Below are 25,457 nucleotides of genomic sequence, written 5' to 3'. Positions count from 1 at the left end.
ACAGGAAAACTATCCATTTCTGGGCTGGTAATATTTCTTTCAAGATTCTTGCTTGAGAAGCAGCAGTGAATAAATGTTGCCGCACTATTGACCCCGATTCACTCTAAAAGTTACGTTTTATTACGCCGCATACGAGTAAATCTCTCTAAACAAGCTAAGCGCAAAACACGCCACATTTGAGGGATGCGAATGTTTCCCAAGCGCCATGATTTCGGAGTTCTCAAACAAGCAACAGAAAAACAATCGTCTTTCCGATGCCCGGGTCTTCGTGCCACACCCACGTAGAATTTTGTAATTCTTCACCCACGTGTATAACACGCACACTCATTTGGGGTTCACAAAGGACTACGCTAAGCTGTGGAGCTTACTGACCTGCTAGGCTTCCACGCGCTGGTTTGACGTTATGGACCGGAATGTTACATTGTCGTATCGCACGACTGTCGCTTTGTGCTTTGCAGATTGTGCATATTCTGCCGGCCGGCCACATTCAAACGAGTATTTAATTTTCCAACCAAGATTTACCAGAGTAAAATAACCAAACAAATTAAAACAATCAATTATTCAAGGGAAGGGGAATCAGAATCGTGCACGTGTATAAATGTGTAATGGCCTGTCAGCCAAAATTATGTCGGCAAAAACATATTTCTTTTATAATGCAAACGCATATATAAAACATGATGTGTGACAACGCCTGAAATTTTATACACTGAGAAACTCAGCCAGGCCATATCGCCGTTGTGATATCTCAGCTCAGATATCTCAGCTCTGATGTCAGCTTTGATACGTCAGGTATAATATGTTCGTGTATGTACGCTGAACTTCTTTCGCATCATACGTAGCCAACCGTGGTATGTCAGGGTTGAGAATTCAGTTCTGATATCTCAGCTCTATTATTCGAGTTCTGATATCTCAGCTCTGATATATCTCAGGTACGCCAATGGCTGCGCGTCACCGGCTTCGCGCACGTGGTCTCTTAGAGCGCCGTTAAAAAACGCCAACCAGCTGTGACAGGACACGCACCAGCCGCAGCCAGAGCCCAGCCGTACTGGCGTTTGTCACGAGCGAAACCCGGCTGCCATTTCTATGCACCGCAAGGCTGCACGGGGCCCGTGCACTCGCGTTCGGTTCACGGCTAATAAGGCGGAGTTGCCACACGGGTTTCTCTTGAGGAGATGCGGTCATAATGAGTGATTGTTTTATGGATAAGCAACGTGCACGCGCACATTGCACTCGCGCAATCGAGCCATCTGTTCCTCCCTCCACCCCCCCCCCAAGGTGGGGTTATTACCTCGGGCCAGGGCTGCGCCCACGTCTGCCGTCAGCGCGCACCCCCTCCGAGCAGCACTTGGCATCTTCCAGCTATAAAAGAAAATGAGAAGGAAGGTTTCAGAAAGTAAAAAAAATCAAGCAAATGAAGGCGTTTCAAAGATGGATGAGCTGTGGAGGGGCGCCGAGTGGAACCGCTAGAACCGGCACTTCATCCCATCTCGGGCTTCACACGCATGATTTCACCCCGTAATTAGGCCCATCAATCCAGCACCAGGGCCCAAATCGCGTGTGCACGCCAACACGTGTGCACGCGTGCATGAGAGCCAGCACAAATTTATTTTTCCTCTCATCTTCCTGTTTGCTTTTCAGTCCCCCCACCGCCCACCATCCCACCACCCCCCCCCCCCCTCTGAATCCATTCCCCGCCCGCCCCCCTGCACGGTCTTTTTTATTAGAAATCAGAAGGGTACAATTTGTACAGTTCTCCGAGCGAGCCGCTCTGTGCGCAAATTGGCTAAATTAAAGAAGCAGCTAATCCGGCACGCTCCCGCGAACCGCAATCTCGTGCAGCTCGCAGCTCATTTACACAACGGCCGACCAGGACGCCCGGTTCGCCGGGACCCGGCAATCCCGCGCTCCCACGCGCCGCAGACTCTCCTCGTCTCCAGGTCATCGCAACCGATGCTGAGGAGCCCCCCCCACCCCCCCATTTAATACCGAGGGCCGATGCGCAATCGCCTGACATGCAACGTTGGCACGCGTTTGCAACCACTAGTCTCAACGTTTCGTGTTCAGCCGGGTATTTTGGGGTTTTTTCTGCATCTCAAAAATTGTTCGTGAGGACAAGAGCGGCGCTGCGGAACAAGGACACGAAAAAACACGATTAGAATTTCTGCTGAAAGGCCCCATTTAGGGGGCCGGGTGAAATTATGAAGTCATTACTAATCAGATGTCAGAGTGGTGTCAGGCAAGCGAGCCACCCTGGGCACCCCGCTATGGGTGTTTGCTTGATGACCATGACAAGAAAATCGCAGTGGCAATTTCTCAAGGTAACGTTTACTCCTCGCAGCATGCGCAGTTATTTCAGATGGGGGGGAGTGGAGGGGGGGTTTGTCTCCCCCACTCCCCCCCACCCGTGCCGTATGAACTGTCAGCAGCGGTGCTGCATCTATCAGTGCATCCAAATGAATAAATAAATAAATAAGGGCGCACATTTGATATGATTTGGGATCGCAGTGGGCTTCCCCCCCCCGAATCGTGCATTTATGAATTTATGAGTTTTGTGTGTGTACGTGATAATGCGTGTGTGTACGTGATAATGGTTCTCTGCGGTTTACGACACCACGGTTCTTCATACGCCTTTAGTGTCGTGTACACGCCCGCGCGCCATTTTACCGCAATCGTAGTACATCAGGTGATTTGCACGGGATTTGTATTTTGTGTCTGCATGGTTTCATGTGAGAGTGCGCCCTTGCGACCGTGCATTTTGTTTTTCGGTTTGGGGAGCGCTGGCACGGTGATTAGCACACTGTGCGACGAACCCAGCGACCCGAGTTCGATTCCCGCTCACGGCTAACGACAAATAACTGAACCAGTCCTCGACTTCCCCGAGATCGACTCGGCTTTAAATTAATAACTGTTACAGTATATAAACATTAGCACTGGGGAGACAAAGGCGGTCAGGAGTGGTAGGGGCTGCCCACCCCCACGTGCGTTGTGCCAGCCTTCATAATTTCCTCGTGAACAGCACTTGCCCCAACAGTCTATTAGAGGCTATAGAGGCATGGGCTTTGTCTATATTGTATGTGCTGCCGTATGTGTGTACGCGTGTGGCTCTCTTCCTCGTGCCCTAACACCATCCCATTTAAAACGCCACCCTCACAGCACCGTTCTTGTCCGAGCACCCTCCCAGAGCCCTCTTTCCTTGTCAATCTGCGCTAGGGCCAACGTAAATAATGGGAGATAATGTATGCGTCGTCGTGCATACACTCATGGTGGCCGTCGGCAGACAGCACAGCCCGCGGGGGAGAGGGGGGTGTGCGGGCATGCTCCGGTGGACACACACACACACAAGACAAAGATCCCCCATATACCCTTCAACAGACTCTTGGGGCAAGTGCTGTTAGCGAGCACCTACGATGAAGGCTGGCACGGCACGCAAAGGGGTGGGTGGTCAGCACCACACGCGCCCACCTTTGTCTCTCAAGTGACGATGTTTACACACCGCATCAGGTACTTGTTTCAGGCCGAGTCGACCTAGGGGAGGCTCAGAACAGTTGCAGATAATCGTCACTGGTGCTGGTCGTGAGCACGAATCGAACTCGGGTTGCCGGGTTCGTAGTGCAGCACGCTAAATGCTACACTATTCCACCACACACAAGGACAAAAACCCTGTATAGCCTAAACAGACTGTTGTGCCAAGTGCTGTTAGCGAGCACCTATGAAGGCCAGCACAACACCTGGCCGCCTTTGTCTCCCCAGTGGCAATGTTTACACACCACACCAGGCACTCATTTGAGGATGAGTCGACCTAATCTTCACACGCACAGGCACATACACAGAGACACATAGAAACAAAGATTCCCCATAATGCCATAACAGAATGTTGGGGCCCGTGCTGTTAGTAAACAGCTATGAAGGAGGCACTGCACACAAGGGGCTACCTTTGTCTTCCTGGTTGACGATGTTCAACACATCGTACCAGGTACTTATTTATGGCTAAGTCGAACTAAGGGAGGCCCAGCACTGGTTCGGATAAACGTCATTGGTGCTGGCCATGACCAGGAATTGGTCGCGCACACACGGTCACGCAGACAGACGGTTGCACACACACAGTCTCGCACACACACAATCACACACACGGTCGCGCACACACACGGTTTTGCGCACACACACACACGGTCGCGCACACATGGTCACGCACACAGACGGTTGCACACACAGTCTCGCACACACACGATCACACACGGTCGCGCGCACACACACACACGCGCCGAAACGTACACCGCCAGGCAGCTCGCCGCAGAAACAAATGTCCCCTCCCCAGAGACAAATATCCATTAAAGCACAGAGCGCCAACATCAACCTTATTCTAAAAAGCTTTACGTTTCATTTATATAAATCATGACTTCTGACGTAAAAAAGAATGATATGCTCTTAAGCATGTAGCAGCTAATTATGAGAGACAGTCACATTGTGCTTTTGAGATGCATTTGCTCGGTGACCCTTGAACGGCCGGAGAAAGAGAGAAAAAAACGCGAGGGGCTTGTTTGCATGAAATAAATAATATATCCCATGACCCAATTTCCCCACTTTATAGACGAGCCTCTTTGTTAATGAAAAATACACAGATGCAATCCGTCCGCGTGCGGCACACGCGCGTGCGCCTCTATTAGTCTCCCGCCGTCGTTGCTGTACGAGACCAAGCGCCGCCATTCGCTCGCGCTCGCGAGACCGGCACTTGTACACGCAATTTTTGTTTTGTTTTTCGAAGCAAAATGCCCCCACAGTGCCTCCGAGAGAGAGCTCCTCCGCCGCATTCATCCTCTCGTATCGTCGTATCGCGCGCCTTCACCTCTGCCCCCCGCAATAAAGCAACAGTGCCAAAGATGAACACGAAGCATCTAAGGGGTCCTCTCTGTGTTGCGCGCATGTGCATGCGTGCGTGCGTCCGTCCGTGAGCACGTGCGCACATGTGCAGATCAGTGCACTGAAAGTAGACACGCGTGTCTGCATATACCCCAAACGTGAGTTCCGCATATAAAGATATGTAAAAAGGTCACATTTAAATATACAGTACACCTATATCAATACGCAGGCATATATAAACACACACACACATTTGCAGCTTTAATGCTTTTCCTCACGATACATATTTATCATTGCATATGATCAGGATAATAATTTACAGCCCTTTGTTAATCTATTTCTGACAGCCTCCCCACGGCGTGTTGGTTATACTTCACCAGTCCGTGCAGGTTTCATGAAGGGGCGGGGGGGCCCCTTCATGAGGTCCGGCTCAGACATCACTCGTCACTGGCGACAGAGAGTGATCAAACTCAGGCTGTCGGGTTCATATGGCAGTGGGCGATCCCCTGGGTCACCACTCCACCCATTGCGATGATATCCAAACATCACCCTGTGTGCTGGCTGCCTATTTAATATACATTTGTTAGGTGTTAATACATTAACAAATAAAGCAATGCTATTCCGTGTGTATTTTTGAATATCTCATTCACATCACTAATTATTTGCCCAGAAAACAACCCTATTGAGTCTCAATACTGTCCTTCAGGAGGGACCTATAATTAAGAGGTTTTCCCAAGACTATTAATGAGGGCTTGGCTTCGTGTGGGAGAAAATTTGGAGAGCCCAGAAAAAAACCCAGCATGTACCAGGGGGTACCGCTCAACATCACCATCTCCTGGCCACCTTTGGAGCCCCACGCCTACAACACCTGGCAATCCCGTCAATATTAAAGGCTACATTCACACCCGCGTACAATTCACGGTTTGTCTTCATGGATCTGAATCGGCGCCTTCGTAGCGCCCTACAGAGACAAAGATGCTCTGCTGCTGGAGACAAAGAGCGTGCGCATCCGCTGACTCCTGCGGTCACTGCGCTAGGGTTGGTGTCACAGCCGGATAGGTCTGTTCAGCCACTGACGCTCACGCATCAAAAAAGACCGTACTTTTTTAATAATTGTAATTAATCTAAGGATAATATAAAGTAACTATACTTCCAACACAGCCATCATCGTTTCTAGAGGGGGCAAGTTAGTCGTCTACATGTATACACACCGTGATATACGCGCCGCGTAGGCCATCTGTGATACGCGCTGTTTGAATTTTATACGAATGTAACACTGTGGCTCTTCAGTCAAATGTCTCCACTAACCCCTTTGAAAAACCCATTGGGCAGGGCCTCTGCTACAAGTTGACAGTCCCGACCTGCAAAAATGAAGCACATTGTGTTCCCAATGAAGACATAGCCCTGTGCCATTCCCATCGCCGTCTTACATTATCTAGGCCACTAAGCCTCCCGTGCAGTTCGTCTCGCGTCGCCAGAACACAGCGGGGGGGGGATGGGGTGGGCCTTCGCGATGATCACTCAGTCAGGGAGTGATCGCAGACCAAACTCAACGGTCAACAAAAACGCGGTATAAAAAAATTCACCATCAAACGAGCATAAACTAAATGGGATTACACGAAGTCCTCGCCTGGTTGGGGCATCAGGGCCCTATTCCCCTTCGTTCCGCCCCCTTTCATGTGGTTCCATTGCACGTCGGAATGGATGTCCGCGGATTTTTTTCTCTCGATCTTATTGTTGGAACCTCTCGGTGAAGTATGCCAGGCTCACATGTTGGTGTAGTAAAAACATCATAATTAAAAAAAAAATGTGTAAAAACCGAACAGTACTTGAGACCACAGGGTTGCCCTTCGTGTCTCGAGGATCGGCCGTATTGGGACGCTACGCCAAGCCGGTCACTCGCCGTTGTTTCGAGAGAGGCTTGGCGAGATTGACACCAAAGCTCCAAAAAAAGCATCAACGCGGTCACACGCGGAGCGCCGAGCAGTTTTAGAGGTTATGGGAGTCGTGTTAGGGGTCATGGAGGTGACGGCGAGACCGCGTAAGGGATGGGAGCAGCTACAAGCGTTGGGCAGACTTACAATGGATGGGGTAACTTGTCAGGGTCGCGATGGTCAGGGACACTTGTAAAGGTCGCGACGGTCAGAGAGGCTTGTAAGGATGGTAATGGTGTGGGAGAGTCATAATGGTCGAGGGGTCTGGTGAGGTCGTAGTGGGAGGAGGGGATGTGGCAAGGTCGCGATGGCCGGGGTGACCCGCGTGGGTCGCGACGGCTGGAGAGACTTGCCACGAGGTTGGCCAGCCGAACGTCGGTGTCGAGGTTGCGGAGGATGGTTCTTGCGGAGGATGGTTCTTGCGCAGCAGGGCGAGCTGCGCCACTGCATCGTGCAGGCGCTCCTGCAGCTGGCACCACTTGGCCTTCGGTGACTGGCGTGCATTGTGGCTCTCCGCTAGCTCCGGCACCAGCGCCATCTATGCCTCGGTAAACCCGGGGGCTGGATACCAACACCATCATCATGATCATTAAATACAGCATTATAAAATCCATCATCATCAATGCCAACATCACAGTAATTTTCATCCTGATCATCACCATCGGCATTGTCCTCATTATCAAACATTATTATCATCATAGCCATCATCATTATTCTCATCATCAGTTCTCCTGATGACATTATTATTGTCATCAGGAGAACTGCTGCAACAGCCGCTATTCAAAAATAAGAGGCGGTGAGGCTACCACACCGCTCGCGCCCGACCTTCACCACTGCACATGCCTCAAGGCTACGTGGAGTAGCGGAGGCTCGACAGCAGGAGGTCACGGGAGGGAACGAGGGGTTATGAGTTATTATGACAACCGCTGCCATCACAACCAATTACGAAGTGTTAACTAACCCAGCGAGGCCATTACCTCTGGCAATACCAGCAGTGATGAATAAATCCGGTAACATTTACTCTCGTCGCACGGCTCGTGCGGGAAGTTGCTTGGAACAGCACCGTTGCCATCTCGAACGAAGAGAGCACTATTAATCAAGGGGGCAGAGAGAATTGCCCTCCACTCACTGTGAGAGCCATTGCCAGGGCCGCGAACCCATGATGTCCTTACAGTAATTAAACAATTACACAACTGTGCCTCTCATGTCCAAAAATAGTTGCAACAAAGTGCGTAATGAAATAATATTAAATTGTTGTTATGGCCATAATTTTTGCACATTCTCAGGCGGATGATTCATGGCACCCTTACGGTCCCAGCGGACTCTAAAGCGCCGCGCAGTTTGTTGCAGTTGAGCGTCTTCAGTCGAGCGCACTACATTGTCGATCCTTGTCGTTGCCCGTGACACCTGAGTACAGCAAAGGACAATCGTCGGCAGTGCCAACGCACAGATGGGTTGCTGTGGGGCCCGTCGGCTCTTCAGTGTAGAACCGGGCTGGTGGCCCAGGAGGGCAGCGTCATGTCGAGAGAAACCCTGCCGGCACTGCTGCGATCACAAATTCCAATCTAGATTAAATGTGGTTCACAAGCATAGCCAGGTGACGCCGCCCATCATTCCTCCGGGGGTCAATAAAATGAGTACCACTACGTGGGAAATTCAACAGGGGTTGTCCCACGGATAGACTCGCCATTACCACAGGAATCTGGAATTTCCACCGCTGGCTCAGGGCTGGAAATGGACGAGCACCAATGCCTCGATACCTAGGAGCAAGAAATCTCTTTGACTTTTGCATCGCACCCAATTAACAGTGTCAGTTGTGGTCAGCAATGACTGGACATGTAAAACCATTTGGTCAACCCATCGCTGGATGAGGCCCTCCACGAGCCGCATGGGTCATGGCGGTTGTTTGACTGTACTCCGCTGTGGGTTGGTCAAGGCATGGTACGAATCCAACAACGGATTTTGCTGCACTACCTGCTGCTGATAACAAGTAATATTGCATTTACTTAGCCATTCAATTTGGCTGATTCAACTTTGAGAATTTGAAGCTTTCGTGACTGCAGGGATCCATACTCTTTGGTTCTTTCGGTAAAGTCACGTAGGTATAAAATAAAATAAATAACGACGTTTCGGGTGCAACACAAGCGGCCGTCACCAGGTGGGAAAACATAGTCTGCTGCTGAGGCAGAGTGTTTTAAAAGGTTTGAAATGGGTGTAGCCCAAGGGTCATAAGGAAGTGGCCGGGGCTGGTGATGTTAATGTGAGAAATTAGCATGTAACTGTAAGATAGGAGAGCGGCCTCCTAGATGAGGACACGGAAGTGGCTATGTTAATGTGAGAGATTAGCATGATGTTAATGTGAGAAATTAGAGGGCATGGAAGTGGCTATGTGAATGTGAGAGATTAGCATGATGTTAATGTGAGAAATTAGAGGGCATGCAAGTGGCTATGTGAATGTGAGAGATTAGCATGATGTTAATGTGAGAAATTAGAGGGCATGGAAGTGGCTATGTGAATGTGAGAGATTAGCATGATGTTAATGTGAGAAATTAGAGGGCATGGAAGTGGCTATGTGAATGTGAGAGATTAGCATGATGTTAATGTGAGAAATTAGAGGGCATGGAAGTGGCTATGTGAATGTGAGAGATTATCATGATGTTAATGTGAGAAATTAGCATGTAACTGTAGAAAAGGAGGGTGAGCATGAGAGATCTAAGAGAGAGGCATAGAGAGAGAGACACAAAGAGTCAGAAATAACAGCTGACATAGGCAGGTAGGATGGAAACATCAGTCAGTTAAGACTTTACCTGGTTAATAACGTCCTTCCAATGATTGCTCAGTTTGTACCCATCCTCACGGTTGAAGTTGTGTCTGTGTTTATATATCTGGATGGCTTCATGAACAAATCTCTGAAGGAAGCCGGTAGGTTTGCAGAGCACCTCTGTCTTGGAAAAAATAATTTCGTGTGAGCCCACAGCGTTAAAACAATGATTGGCAACGGCAGAGGAATTGGTCCTACCGTGTTTCAGATCTGCCTTGTGTTCGCGAACGCGGTCCGAGACATGTCATTTCGTTGGCCCAATGTAACTGCTGCCGCAACCACAACTCAGTTTGTAGACACCAGGGTATTGCATGTCAGGAATCACATCCTTTACATGGGATTAAATCACGGATTTTGTGTACTGTGTTGAAACGAACCTGGATCGTGTTTGTTTAATATTTTGGAAATCCTTTTAGTAACCCCTGCTATGTACGATAAAGTGATGGTTTTGGTTGGATCCTCAGAAGGTTGTCTCCGCATGGCTGGGGAGACAGCTTTGCGGATTGTACGGTCCAAGTATCCGTTCATCCTGAGAACTTGGTGTACGTGCTCCAACTCACTGGCTAGGTGGTCCTGGTCAGAGATGCAACGGGCTCTATGGTGTAGTGTTTTGATGAGGGGATTCTTCTGGGCTGGATGGTGGTGGGAGTCAGGCTTTAGATAGGCATCTGTGTGGGTGGCTTTCGAGTAGACCGAATGTCCCAACGAGCCATCAGGTCTCTTCTTGATCAAAACATACGGGAATGGTAGCTTGCCATCCTTTTCCACTTCCATGGTGAATTTGATAGACGGGTGTATGGAATTGATGTGGTTGAGAAATTGGTTCAGTGCTGGTAGGCCATGTGGCCAGATGACGAACGTGTCATCTACGTATCTCGTCCACAAGGAAGGAAGTAGGGTGGATGTCTGGATGGCATCTGTCTCAAAATTCTCCATGAAAACATTCGCTACCACTGGCGATAAGGGAGAACCCATTGGGGTTCCCCCATTTTGTTTGTAGAATGTACCATTCCAGGTGAAGTATGTGTTGGTAAGACAGTGCCTAACCAAAGTTGGTACATCTGGATTCAGTCCTTGTTGGACTAAGTCTTCAATAATTGCAATGGTGTCAAGTACAGGTACATTGGTGAACAGAGAGACTACATCGAAACTGACAAACAAATCATCCGGAGACAGTGAGATGTCCTTGATTAGAGAAACCAAGTGAGCTGAGTTAAGTACAGCTGAGGTGGACTTGCCCGTGAAAGGAAGCAGGGTCTCAGACAGAAATCGGGCCAGTTTGTAGGTGGGTGAGTTAATGGTGGAGACGATAGCACGAAGCGGGGTACCTACTTTGTGGATTTTTGGAAGGCCATAAAATCTGGGTGGTCTAGCAGTCGAAGGTTTTAGGGAGCTCTGCTTGGTCTGATCGATTAGAGAAGTCGATTTAGTGATGATATTGTTGTTTTTTGTAGCTAGGCAGTTGGTGGGATCTCTGTTGAATTTGGTATAGCTGCCATAATTACATAGGTCCTGAATCTTGTTGTTGTAAGTGGTTTTATCCATGATGACAGTGGCATTGCCCTTGTCGGCTGAGAAGATGACAATGTCATCTCTGTTTTTTAACTTAGAGAGTTCAAAACGCTCGTCCTTGCTGATGTTGCTAATGGGGTTCTAAGCGTTTTTGAGGATAGCAGCGATTTCAGATCTAGCAACGTCTGCCGGGTTGTGTCCCAAGCCTTTGAGGGCTACGTCGACCTGGGCGATTATATCATCCACTGGGATATGTTTAGGGGTGACTGCGAAATTCAATCCTTTAGCTAATACCGATTTTAGGCTGTCTGAAATTGGGATGTTACTCTGATTGATAACAATCTTGTTAACATCTAACCTTTTAACGTGTGGATCTGGCTTCTTTTTTGACAGGTTGAATTTAGCGATCAAGTTAACTTTACATTTGGTTGACATATGTCAGCTGTTATTTACGACTCTCTGTGTCTCTCTCAGATCTCTCATGCTCACTCTCCTTTTCTACAGTTACATGCAAATTTCTGACATTGACATCACTAGCCCCGGCCACTTCTTTACGACCCTAGGGCTACACCCATTTTAAACCTTTTAAAACAGCCTGCCTCAGCAGCAGACTATGTTTCCCACCTGATGACGGACGCTTGTGTTGCGCCCGAAACGTCGTGATATATTTTAATTTTATTTTATACCTACGTGACTTTACCGAAAGAACCAACGAGTTTGAGAATTCTATTAATTGTGATCGACATGTGACGAGGACTCTCTGCAGCACACACAAAGGTGTCTCGAGTATTTTGTTGAACCAGGTGAGAGTTCAGGTTACCAGGATTATCTAATTTGCAATAGTGGCCTGGGACAATAGTCTGCCAGTAGGGGGCGATGATTGATATGTGTATAATCCAAACTGAGCACACGTATCCCTCAATTTACTAAAGTTCTGGACACTTTTCGATTCATGAAATTGAATTTCCGCGTGAACGAAATTTCACGACAGCACACGCCATGAGATCATCAAACAAGAAGCACCCGGGAAGGCTGCATCATCCATCTACGATAGCGTCACGGTACCGCTACAATGCAACAATAACGCCTCCACATCACCTTTCGAGTCATTTCAACATGCAGATTTAGTGAGCCCCCTGAAATGGTTAATTATTTTAGTTTTAAACTAATTATTATTCAATCGTTTCAATATTTATGTTCTTTATCATTATTATTGTATTGTGAAAAGTGATATAGGTGATGTATATTTTTAGGATAGGGGTAGAGTTGGGATGCCGGTACACATTGACCTACTCTTGCGAATGATGCCCGAGGATCTTTAACATCCACTGTAAAGCAAACGGCTCTTTAAACTGTCACGGTTATACACCCGCAGCAATAACCAGGGCGGCCGCTGGATTAGAACCACGAGCCCCTGCAACGAGAGGCGAATGCGCAACCGCTGCTCATCGTGATGCGAGTACTAAATGGAAATCTCTCCATCTCATAATAAGATGCCGGCAGACAAACTAAATTATATATGTTTTATGCAGCAGTAAGAAAGCGAGAAGTGGACTGCACGGGCAGAGTTAAAATGTGTTTCATTTTACAACTAAGTCGTCGCTATCTGCCCCGCAGTCACACTAATAAAAATACACTCAATATGTTCATATTTCACTTTTGGAAATTGCTATGGAGAAATCATTATCACCACACTTAGTTCGTGGCAAAACTAAATATCATAAAAAAAACTTTGGTAATCTCAACCAATATCTCAGAATTAAAACGTATAACAAATTCAACGAATGTGTTTAATTTTCAACCCTCTACTGCCACCTATGTTAAACCGTTCTCTCTGCCACAGTCCAAAGGGCACTGGGGTTGAAACACTCACGAGTCCACAAGTCACAGAATCAAACGGTTTGGTGACACTGCATTGGCAGTGGTGCACAAGGACAATCAACAACAAAACTCAACACATCTTTCAATAATGCCACGGCCTTAAATGGAAAAGCTAAATATAAATATGCAAAGTTTTGAGCGATGGTCCTTTTTCGTCGCACAAAGAGAGGCCAGAGAGATGGAGTGAATGATAGTTGAGCCGCAGATCTCCATAGCTCAAGATTTACAACTGCTTTTTGTGTATGTACTCGTACTCTTTGGTTCTTTCGGTAAAGTCACGTAGGTATAAAATAAAATAAATTCAATCGCGACGTTTCGGGCGCAACACAAGTGTCCGTCATCAGGTGGGACAACCACAGCAAGAAACAATTGCTGAAGTGGGCATTGAAGTGGACACTGAAGTGGGCACTTCAGCAATTGTTTCTTGCTGTGGTTGTCCCACCTGATGACGGACGCTTGTGTTGAGCAACGAAACGTCGTGATTTCTTTTATTTTATACCTACGTGACTTTACCGAAAGAACCAAAGAGTATGGGTCCCTGCAGTCAAGAAAACTTCAAATCTATGTTTAACACGTAGGCTTTGCGCAACCAATATTATCCATAATAATATTATCCATAATAAATGTTGTGTGTTTACTCTCCAACACACCAGTGTACTGAACTAGTAACTAAATGGCATGCTTTGTTTATGTGACAACCTTACTAATTGGCTGTCAGGTGGTGGCTGGTTTAAGGACACATTTATATTTAAGCAATCTCGTAAAAAAACTATATTTTTGTGTTTGGTTTGTTGTCCTTCATAAGGAACAAAAAAAGTCCAACATATATACACAGTCATGATCCCCCAGCCCTTCCCATAGCCTCTCTCCCTGCCACATCACCAAACTTCACCTGGTTTGAAGCTCCTGGTTGTTGGTTCGCATGGCCAAGGTCTGGGTGAGCCAACTCTCGGCCTCCTCCACCGAGACGCACACCGCACACAGGCCATATCAGGGAGCGGGGTGGAGGAGTTCAGGGGTGGTGAAGGTAGAAAGCAAGGGGAGGGGGAAGCTTCTCCTGAGGGCCCAATACGAAATTCCTATTACTTTTCCATCGAAATCACAAATTGACGCAGAGCCGTCCATTCTGTACGATGTCAAGTGTAGTGAGTAAATGGGAGCCACGGTGGTGAGATGTTAACTACCCCACCTAGTATACAGGAGGTCACGGATTCGATCCCGACCCTGACGCCTGTATATTTGGAGTTTGAATGTTCTCCCTGCGGTTGCGTGGATATTTCTCTGGGTCCTCCGGTTTTTCCCTCCGCATTAAGAATCATGCGTTTAGAGTATTTGGCTGCTATAAATTACCACGTGATAAGCCACTTCGTTGAGCTATCATTTGTGGCCAGGTTGCTTCTGAAAAAGATATATATATAGCTCAGTGGGCCTCTTATCTGGTAAAATAAAAATAGTAAATAGTTTCAATGGTCTCAGGTTGGTCACCAATGACTGCACAAAACTTATCACGCAAATATTTTACTCTGCACTTCAATTTCGAGCTCTGAGGATTTCAAATATCGGTTAAGACTTTCACATGACAAACAGGGGCAGAGCGGGTAAGAAAGTGCTGGCCCCTACTGTGTGGACCAGAAGCCACTTGAAGGGATCTCAGCGGTAGCTCTGTGACATTTGCTTCCATGGGCCGTCCTCTAATAACGCTCGGCGAGAGTTGCGAAAGGTTGTTCTCTGCCTTGTGGCCGTGACGCCGATAGCACAATCAGGATAAACTTGGGAAATGTAAAAAGCAAAATGAAAGCTGGGATAATCTCGTGACCCACCTGCTGGTTGCACTGCTGGTGCAGGGCCCGAGTCTCCAGCAGCTCGGTGGCCAGTGGTTCCACGCCTACCCTCTGCTTCTCCACCTCCTCCTCCCTGTCCCACGTTGACACCTGCAGCTGGTAGATCCCCTGCTCTTGAACGTCGTTCTGTAGCAATGCCATGATTTACCGCCCTCCCGCTCCAGAGATTTTATGAATAAAAAAAATCAATGTTATTTTGCATTGGGAAGCGTGTGGGATCTCTAATGGCGCAAGGGGTCATGTGAACCGGTCACATTAATTATAGTTCATGTGGTTTACAGCCCCATGTCAAGCCTCTTCGGGATGAAGATGTCCCCATGCCGTGTCCGTCGTAGGGGCTGTTTGACTATACTTCACCATGCTGATTAGAGAGTTAGTGAAGGGGGTGCCCAGAAACGGTTAAAAAACCACTTGCCACAAGTTTATAACGAGTGTGCTAACCACTGTGCCACTGCTTCACCCCGTAATGCGTACCAATGGAACCCAAACAGTTTTAACACCCACGATTTAGAGCATGCACTGTGAGTGCTAAGAACTGATTTTAATCGATAAATCATTCCGCCAACATCGGACAACACACAGACTTCACCCGCAAGCACGCTCATGTTTGGAGAACCACACATTGTTTAATCCCGAAGTAGTTTCAGGCGATAAACCCAGCAGAAGCCACTTGCGTCTCTGGCTTTGCTCGAGCTGCTTGCGTGACTGGCAACAGTGAGCGGCGGCAGCAGCGGCCTCCTCCAGAGAGTTTCTCATTTACTTTCGCACCGTACGCCAGTAATGGCAACTGAGAAATTGTTCAGCTTTGGTCAACAAAGCAGCAGGAAAAAGTCTCCAAAATAACGAAGTGTACACAATTAACGGTACGCCGACGTGCTGTGCATAGTCGCACTCATGCGTGCAGTCCACTCCGCGGTCAAGCAAAATTCGTTCGCTGGGTGGTGGCTCCGAGCATGTACGCGTCGGCCCGCATCACGAGCAAACCACACGAGCTCGTGCATCTGGACACGCCTCTACGTACCGGACAGATACCAGTACTGGTACGTGTGCGACACGTACTATGACGAGCGTGATGTCCGCTCGCGAAGAGTGATGGTGCCGTGCGCAGGTCGCACGGAGAGGCACGAGGCTCGGCGTGACTGCGGGTGTAACGCTTGCAGGGATGAACGGCGGCACGCGTGCATGCGGGTGCCGGGGGTGCACGCCGGTGCCGAGGGTGAATGCCGGTGCCCACCTCGGTCTGCGGCATGTCCCACTTCTCCTGCAGGCCGGGCGGCTCCCGCTGCAGACGTTGGGACGCGTTCTTTGGGGTGCTGCAAGCTGTTTGCGCACGGCGGCCGGGGAGAAGGACGACGCGGCACGCAACCCTTAATTTCCTTAACATTGATTTTTTTTTTCCCAGACAATTTCGTTTTTCGAATACGAGCGAATGCCACCGACGATTTAACGCGAACGTTTTCAAAAGGTCGAATGCTTTAGAACAATTTCTCCAGCGCTTTGTTGGTGAAGTGAAAGTTCATATCTCTAAAGTAGAAGAAAAAAACGTATGATGACATTAACTCGGGCTAAGCTGTGCAGATCGGATTCATTCCCGTAATAAGGGACTCACTAACGCCGCAACTATTGATTTAAGCGTAAATTTTACCGAACGTTTCCAGACGTTATAATAAAACCGAGCTCTTTGATTAGATTTACACATTAGCAGGCCCATCATGAGAGCTTTGGCGGAGATTCACATCCATTTTGCGGTAATTATAATCAACTGGAATGTACGGCGCTCTTAACCGCGTTCCACGTGGACGCGTACAATGTCGACGCTGGGACGAACAGTTGAAGCGCAATGCTTCAATGTAGCGATGTGGCAACACAAGCGGTGGCGAGAGTGGAGGTGAGAGTGGTGGGTACTCACCTCCGCCTTGAGCAGCAGATCGCCGCTGAGGCTGCCGCTCAGCCAGCCGGCCTGTCCCACCAAGGAGGGGAGAGCGCCGGTCTGAAGTGAACGGGACGAAAAAAATAAGACGAAAGAATCCATGAGAGAATTCCGGAAGAGCGTTCGTGAATATGCCGTCGCCGATTTTTTTTTTCCCCCGCTAAGTGCGCCGAAGACAAAGAGCGCTTATTCCGCAAATGTACGCAAAGTCGTCAATAGTGTCGCACAATCCATCTCATAACGAAGGAGGAGAAAAAAATCACCGCCTTGTCTTTCGGCGGCTCTCAATTTCTTCCAACCCACGTCTGGCCGTCCCTTATTAGTGACTCAACGTTAACGACAAAAAATTAGCGAGAGCAACAAGCCGAATAAAAATATGTAGCACTGGGAAAAACACCGCGGCTGGAGAGACACACGAAGAATGTGGGCAGCACGGACGCCCTGCTCCTGCAAATATGGCCGCCCCTGCAGACCGCTCTCTGCACAGGCTGCGGCTGCTGCTGCGGGCTCCAGAAAGTCAATACCGGCCGAACGATCCGCCTCATTCAAATCGACACGCCGGGCCCCGCGCACACATGCACGCCGCCGCCGCACCTGCTCGCCGGCACGCGCCCGCAAAACTCAAGAGGAAACTAAAATGTAGGCCAGGACCGCTGCTCTACCAGTCAGGCCCTGCTTCCCCGAATTGCACTTTTTTTGCGGTTAATTTACTCCGGAAAATATATTTTGCTTAAATTCTAAGAGACAGAGGCAGGGTTAACTGTTTTACACATTGTTAAACATATTACAATCCTCAACTTGGTCTTCATTTTTTTACACAGCAGAAACATGAAATACTTTTGCTTGAAACACCGTTACAGGCCCCTTCTGGCAGCTTGGCATTATGACCGCGCTGCAGTGGTGTGGGTGCCACACTGACGCTGCAGCCAGACTTTGAAAAGCCACACCGAGCAGCCAGGTTTGTGGCTTGGGCCCAGACGGTAGCGCCCGGTTTGGAAGGGGTTATGCACAGAGAGAGGCGATCAATCCCATCAATTCTGCTAATCGACTGCAAGGCCTCGACACTGGTCAATAGCCAGGGCCCGCCCGGCTGGGAATTAATGCAAGAAGGATGAACTCTCCGGCAGCGATCGCGTCTGCTGGCAATAACAGCGAGCCATTCGTCTCGCGCTAAAAGCCTCTCTTCCGACTGCAGGTTCATCGCACACATGCAACCCGCTTTATTTTATTTAGCAATTTAACACTTCAACAAGGGTTCCCAAGGCCAAACTTCACATCTCTGCGTGGTAAAAATACAGTCTGGATCGTGAACACAGCGAGGCTATTTCCCCCGCAGAAAAAGGAGGGCTTTGATTGTAACAACCACTGCCTTGTGTACGTGGCGAGCACTCCGCCTTCACTCGATACACGGAACAGGTAAATATAACAACCAGTGTTTCTGCTTGCGGCTCCTGGAAACAACACCGCTGCATCCCTGTCCTGTACGCTCACCTACATCGCAAATCTGTAAAAAAAAATGTGTAAAAAATTTAATAACAGGCAGGACACGCTGGAGTGGAAGGATGCAAGGCATCATATTCTCAATTGTGTCGAACGCGGGTCAAGGATTATGTCAGCTTCTTTCTTTTTAAAAGCTTTTAACGTCGCACGTATTTGAAGGAGGATGGTCTCCTCAGCACCATCAGCCAAGCGCGGGGAGGCTGCTCGCCATTGCCGCCATTTTCTACTCTGACATGCTGAGGCGGTGGCCGCATTTCTCCTCCGCGTTCTGATTAAATTACACGGCACGGCCTCCACGTTGGTCACAGCTACCGAGCCACATCGAGCCACACCGAGCCACGCGGCCTCGCACATGGCTCGGGACAGAGCCGCGTGCCGCGCTCTGTCATACCGCCTCCTGCTCGTTCCTCCTCACTAATACCGGCGGCACACCAAACTGGGGCGTCTCGCATTGCGAAAGACAAAAAATATATATCAAAGGGAAAGGTGATGGCTACAGTATACAGTCCTGCTTTTTTAATAATCTTAGATCTTTTACTTGTATCAAAGTGGTGGGCATTGTTATTTTTTTTCATTTGCAACAGAGAAGAAAACCCCCTACAGAAAGGCAATGGAATTTACGGAGATTAAATGCACGTATAGTTAAGAGAAAATTACCCCCAAGACATTGAATACAAAGGGTGAGAATGCTATATATAAATAAATAAACCACTGAGCGTACACCAGAGAAAAAGAGGAGGGGAAAAAATGGTGAGAGACAGACAGATGAACGCTGGGACAGAGCGAGCAAACGCTTTTGAGAGAGATGAGCCCGACTTTTTTTTTCTCCCGGCTGAATTAACGCGGCCGCTATGACAGGCAATCAGTTTGATGGCTGCAATTTCTGCAGCTGAAATCTCGCCGTGACCTTTCCCGGCGAATCCCTGGGCTGGCTGCAGATATAATGGCTGTCTGGGGGTAATTTCGGCTCGGCTGGCAGACAAACGACCCGTGCGTGACGCAGCCGCTCCCGCATTGCAGCAAGCCTGAGTTAATGCTGGCCATGCAGCTCTATAGCCTTACTTAAATCTGCCGCAGCAGAGATGGGGCATTTATTGTTGAGTCTGTCAGCGTGTGCGCCGTAATTTACACCCGGCCATTCCACGCTGAACACTATTTTCAGTTAGAAAATATATATCTACACACACACGCAAACGCATGCAAGCAAGCAAGCGCATGCAACATTGAATTATTGTTATAGTTATTAGAAAATTTTTAAGCTGATGATATTAAACCAAAAAAACACACAAATTGAATTGTGAATGCTTTAGTGGCGCATGCCAATGCTGCGTCAATGCCGTTTGCGGGTATTAACGCCTGTTATCTATGTTCAAAAGGAAATCATCTCTCTGGCAGTCTCGAGCTCCATTTCAAATCCTCTGCAGATTCATAAAGGGACATTAAAACATACACACCACCCGCGTAATATCTCGTTAAAAGACCAACACGTTTTATGAGACGAACACCAAATTTATGGAGCATAGCTAATATAAGCTACACACAGTCGCTTACAGAGGCCACCCGCATAGCACACTCACCCGCTCACTCGCTCCGTCCTCAACCGGTCTAAAAAATTCAGACATGTTTCAAACAGGGCCCAATAAATGGGGGATGGAATGGAGTGGGGAGCTGAAGGGGAAGGGGGTGCCGTTGGGCAGGTTGGTAGTGGGGGGCCCGGCTGTGGAATGGGGCTACAATTAGGCGGATCCGGTGTGCGAGACCTGGGAATGGTAGCCGGCGGAGATCTGAGTGTGGTGGATTCGGGGGGGGCAGTTGGGAGGAAATATAGGGGAGCAGGGGCGCTGTCGGGGATAGAGGAGCAGGCGGAGGCGGGGGCGGTGTTGCGGGGGGTGGGGGGGGCCGCAGCGGCAGTGGCGGAGGAAGCCGTGAACCTGGGCGCCTTCGGCCGTACTGCAGGGATGGCGGGTGGCTTCCTTCCAGCCCGATTAATATTCATCCGGCCTGCCGCTTTAGATGCAGCGCTCACTCACGGCAGCTGCTGTCGCAGGGTTTTTTCTAATGTCGCCTATTTTTTCACTGTTCGCATACACTGTACACGCAGGAAAGGTCTAGCGTTCTGTTACTGTTCCTTCTGCAGACGTGAACCTCTTTCTCTTTCTTGCACCAGCCACCTCTTCACCTAATCGCCCTCATCTATTCTCTCCATCTCGCGTATCCTGCAAGCGGCCCGGCGAAGATGCGCCAATTACCCAAGCGAGAGCCGGCAGCACACACATGGGAAGACAAAGGGGCATGATTTAGAGATCTCTATTCTTATTTGGGCACCGATCCACGATTAACTGACGCTGCTCGTCGTTACGCAAGATAAAAGGAAAAAACGCTGGCATTTCAGTAAAAAAAACCCACCGAAATATACATGACAAACAGCGGCGCTCGCCGTGGCACTAATCAAAACTGTGGTGCGCGCGCACCGTTATGCACATTGCCTTTCTCATTCGCGGAGCAGCGTCCGTACAAAAATAAACAAGCGCCACACGTACCACGTTTGCACGTGAAGCACAAACAGGAATTGCATTTTTGTGACTTTCAAAATAGGGCAAGCCAAGCCAATCTTCGTGAAACGAGAGAGAGCCGTCACTCTGCCTCCACTTAACGAACCGCATCGTAGGAGGTGCTCCCAGCAGTAGCAGCAGCAGCAGGCGCGGGCAGAATTCGCGGGACCCGCAACTGCGTTTAAAGAGGCAAGGTTGCACTCCACAAACAAAAGAAGGCCTCTACACCTCTACTCCATTCGATATTAAACACCCCCATCAAATTAATGACCTTAAGCACGTCAAAAAAATTAAGGGTCCGCTGTACTGGAGCCATCCTCACTCTCAATGGCCCGCTCCACAGAGGAATCTCATTCTGCACATCACTACCTTCTGAAACGACCTATTATGTATCTGCTTAATGCAGTGTCCTTTTTCAACCAGGTGAGAGCCAGTGAGATTTATTATCTCCTTTGCAGGCTGAATTGGGAAGCTATAGCTATTCCACATCAAGCAAGCTCACTGCTCGCGTGAGCAGTGAGTGTGAGCGTAGGGGTGGGGCTCCTCTCTGCTGATGGCCTTGAGCTCGTGGTGGAAATTCCACATTCCCATGACAGTGACCATAGATAACCAATATTGACTCCCCATAGATCGGAACTATTTTATTCACCCCAGAGCAAAAGATGATGGGCTAAGTAGACCCCATGAGTGACTTAGCCATATTAAGGTAAGCATGAAATTAAATAGAACGGATGAAGATGCTTGGTTGATTTGTTGGATAAGTGCTGTCTGCAATGATTAAGAGTAAAATACACTGTAAGTGTTGAGACCACAGTGGCCAGTAAAATCTGAGTCAGACCTGCCCACTGACCAGCATGGTTAGGTATGGTCAAACAACTCCCTGTCCGACGAGGCATGGGGAGGCCGTCATCCAGCGGTGGATTGACAAAAGGCTGTAAATTAGAATTGTGATGTTTCGTAAGTGTTGAGATCGCCGAGCGGTCGCGGCACTGCAGGCGTTAGGACCGCGCGGCGCTGCGCGACCACTCGCTGAAAAGCGCCATCTCGAGCGCAAGCGCGGGGGGGGGGCGCTGGGAGAAAATGGTGGCGGGCGGTGTCCCCCCATCCACCTCGTAGAACCGTGAGCGCCGCCCAAGATAGCGCTGAATAATAATCTTGGGCTCGCAGACGCACGACGGACCGCCGGACGGGACGGAGGATGGGTGGACACAGGGTCAAACGACTAAAGCAGCGTGGCTCACCTCTTCCCGAGGACAATACATCGATAATCCCTCTCCGTGCGGCGTCCGCTGGCATCCACGTGCATCTAAATGTCAACCGTGGGAAACAAATCTGGAGCATAATTACTGCTTTTATAACACTCCTATATTATCTGGCGGTGGATGTGTGGGGTCGGGGAGTGGGTGGGTGGCGGGAGGTGTGGGTGGTGGGGGGGCATTGGGCAGCGCCACACTCCACACTTTACACCTGTGTTTAGGTTGGGGGGGCACGACCGCCGCGACGCCGGCGAGGCTGGCGCGAAGTCACGGACGTCAGTAAGCGGTCACGTCTCCGTCGCGATTGTTGGCAACATTTTTGGGACGAACAGAACCAAAGAAGTGAGCCCTCTGCGACGCGGTGCTCCACGAATGCTTCTGTTAACGGCCTGGGACACTTGTGTGGCCAGAGGTACTTTTTTATCTACTGCAGGCAAATGCCATACTTCATGCGTGGCAGCACCGTGCCGCCGGGGTCAGCGAGCCCAGCCCATGGGCTTTGTGTGTCATTTCTGCTGTAAGTCACAGTTAATGCTCCCAAATATCCACAAATAATGCCAATATGAGGTCGACGCTCACTCAGTAGCATTTTCATTGTTTTGCAGGGAGTGCCCAAGAGCAGCCCCATCGCTGCTTTAGGGTTAATATTACGAAGAGTTCTAACCAAGGATGAGGATAATGAAGGAAAAATTACGGCAGAGGAGTTTTTTTTCTCCTAGTGCTTACCAACCGGGAAGTAAATTTCTGCACGCGGATATCCCAGACAAATGGGAGGTTGGGTTAAGTCAGCGGAGTTGGAGCAGAGCCCTTGGCTGGCGAGGGTGCGAGCCGGGCCCGACCGACACGTTATTAGGAGAAGTGACAAATGGGCGCCTTCTTCCGTGGGTCTCCCGAGAGCCAATTACAGCTCGCTTCGGATGGAGGGGCAATTAATCCTGTGCGCGCTTTCACAGGGCAGCATGGCTGACCTTCTACACCCGCGTGTGCGTGCGAATATATATATGAAATATACCGTTTCCTGACTACATGCAGACACGCGCACGTTTTACTGCATTCCGGTGGAATGCGCGCGGAAATCGCACCACCACGCAGACACGCAGCACCGGCGAATGCGTAATTAAGGAATGAGCGCGTAAAGGAGCCCACTCCGGAACCGGTAAACAAACCAACAAACGACTGCACCACACAACGGACTGGTGCGCCGTGAACACGCTCGTGCATGCTTGCTTGATGTCGCGCCGGGTCAGGGCCGGGAAACAGGCACTTAAAACATTTGCGCCGGCTCGCGGAACTGACGGCAGACAGTGGCTAAAAGTGGCCACGCTAATCATTCACAGCACAAGCGCGCGGGGCGTCACATTGTCAGAACGGCAGGTTTTTGACAGCCCACGCGGCCGTTCACACATAAAGGTCAATTTCAAGGACCCACGGCCCGGCAGAACGAGAGGCCCTCACGAGATGATTAGTTTAAATCAAGCGGTCCGCCTAACCTCCGACTCGGAATGTGGGTGCACCCACCACCCCGCGTCCCCCGTGCTCACTGCGAGCATTTGCCCTTGCCTGCCTTAACCCCTACACCTACAATTCCCCAAATGCGGAGACAAAATGAAATTACGCCAAGGTGAGTGCTCGTCGCGACTCGCGGGGACATTATCATGCAAAAACGGGGCCTTCAATTTGTTTTCTACGACTGTCCAAAAGCCTTTTAGCGGCGGCGGCGGCCATTAAGAAAATAACATCATTGCGAGGGCGAGGGGGTTAACAACCCCGCGCAACCAACCTCTCGCCTACCCAAGGCCAACCGCGCCCCCCACTCCGCTACTCCCACCCCCCCGACTCCCGCCCACCACAAAGGCATCCGAGACCGTGTCCCAGTACTGTCAATTTTGCTCACTTCAAAACACTCCTACGCGCCGCTCACGCCGACCTGTCCTTTTAATGCAATTTCCAAAATGGCCATTCCTTACAGCTTCGGTTTGCACAATTTTACCGTTTTTAAGTGCGGCTCATCAAGCAGATGTTTGTAAATGCTATCTCGCGAGTACACACGCCTCACGTCTTCCCACCCCTCCTCTCGCCCGAGCCGCGTATTTATACATAACTTTGAAAGCGACGCATTCATGTGTAATAGCCTATTGTGGTGAAATAGAAAACAAATGATTGATGGAAAGAAGAGTGGAGCGAAATGGGATGACGGCAAGGGCGGGTGCGCGAGAGACACGAAGAGCGGAAAAACATTGGTAAGGAAGGCAGGCCCGTAAACAGCGATGCATATTTCTCAAGAGATGAAGCGGCACGAGAAAAAAAAACGAGCGGCTTTTTTCCCGAGGTTCGCTCGTTAAAATATTCATACAGCTTACGGAGAGCGAATGAGCAAGCACCAACACGATCGAGCAAGCGCACCGCCGAGACGGCACGGAGAAGATGGGAATTTTTCCGCCCTCTCCCTTTCGCCCGGCAAGTCCCTTGTTAAAATATTCATTTCTCTATAACAAGCCACAGCCGCGGCAGAAAATCAGAGTGCGGCTAATTCATTTCTGAGGCCGCGGCATAATGGTAAGAAACTTGTTGGAGGATGATAAATAATTTATCAAGCCAAAGAGGCCATCAGTCATTTTAATACGATTCAGAGGAAAAAAGCATTACGATGCGCGGCGCGGGGCGGGCGGTTACGCACGGCGCTCCGGCGTTTTTCAAACTGGTCAGCGCTGGAGAAATCACTCCACGGGAAAATAAATCAGGCCGCAGCAGCGCGATGATGTATCGTCAGCCGGAATCTGCAGCCTCTACGGCAGCTACTGCCGCTGCCTGGATTTATATATTTTTTATTTAATTCTTGCCATCTTCTCGCTATTTTTACCGGTACTGTATTAATCAGCTTGCAAACCAAATTACTTCAGGCAGCCCTGCCCCCGTTCCCCACACACCGGTGCTTGCTACTCAAGTACACACAAAAAAATGCATAAGCACAGAGCGAACAGTGGTCAATAAGGGCTTCCCGCATATGCAATCTTGTACGCACATTTGCGTAAGCACATTCGTGTACACAGGCGAGAGTCATTGTATGGACGCAATGCAGTCAAAACACAGACTGCTGTGTGTGGATATAAACTCCAAACCATGCACCACATAATATATTTACATGACACCACCACCCAATCAAGATTCCACTAATTATTTTATAATTTTGCACCACGCAAAATTTTTATTTAAAGGCAATGGGGGTGGGGTGGCATCAGCAATTTCTCAGGTGAAATAATCAAATGGCTAACTTAATCTCTAACAGCTGCTCTTCATGGACCACATAAAGGAAATACACATGCCACACGCGCTCGCTCAGGAGGGGAGCAAGAATAAGGCCAGGTATACGGTG

At 49.3% G+C, this 25,457-nt stretch overlaps 1 protein-coding gene across 33 annotated transcripts in view; it reads right to left on the bottom strand.

The window, feature by feature from the left end:
* The window catches only part of LOC144942114 (uncharacterized), a 140,685-nt gene that overhangs the window by 77,008 nt on the left and 38,220 nt on the right, over window positions 1-25,457 (bottom strand). For 25 of the 33 annotated variants that reach the window (XM_078868845.1, XM_078868843.1, XM_078868851.1 and 22 more), the window contains 2 exons: window positions 16,756-16,836; window positions 16,081-16,166 (listed from right to left, as the gene is read on the bottom strand). In XM_078868845.1, coding sequence (XP_078724971.1) covers window positions 16,081-16,166; window positions 16,756-16,836 — 167 coding nt within the window. Of the gene's footprint in view, window positions 1-1,288; window positions 1,360-7,144; window positions 7,353-13,680; window positions 13,963-14,825; window positions 14,973-16,080; window positions 16,167-16,755; window positions 16,837-25,457 lie in introns of those variants that run through there. The other 8 variants (XM_078868855.1, XM_078868856.1, XM_078868861.1 and 5 more) reach the window with 7 other exon arrangements.

This window comes from Lampetra fluviatilis, chromosome 26 (assembly GCF_964198595.1).
Source record: "Lampetra fluviatilis chromosome 26, kcLamFluv1.1, whole genome shotgun sequence".
Taxonomy (NCBI): domain Eukaryota; kingdom Metazoa; phylum Chordata; class Hyperoartia; order Petromyzontiformes; family Petromyzontidae; genus Lampetra; species Lampetra fluviatilis.
The sequence above is the reverse complement of the archived record's forward strand: the minus strand, read 5'-3'. Positions and strand labels throughout refer to the sequence as shown.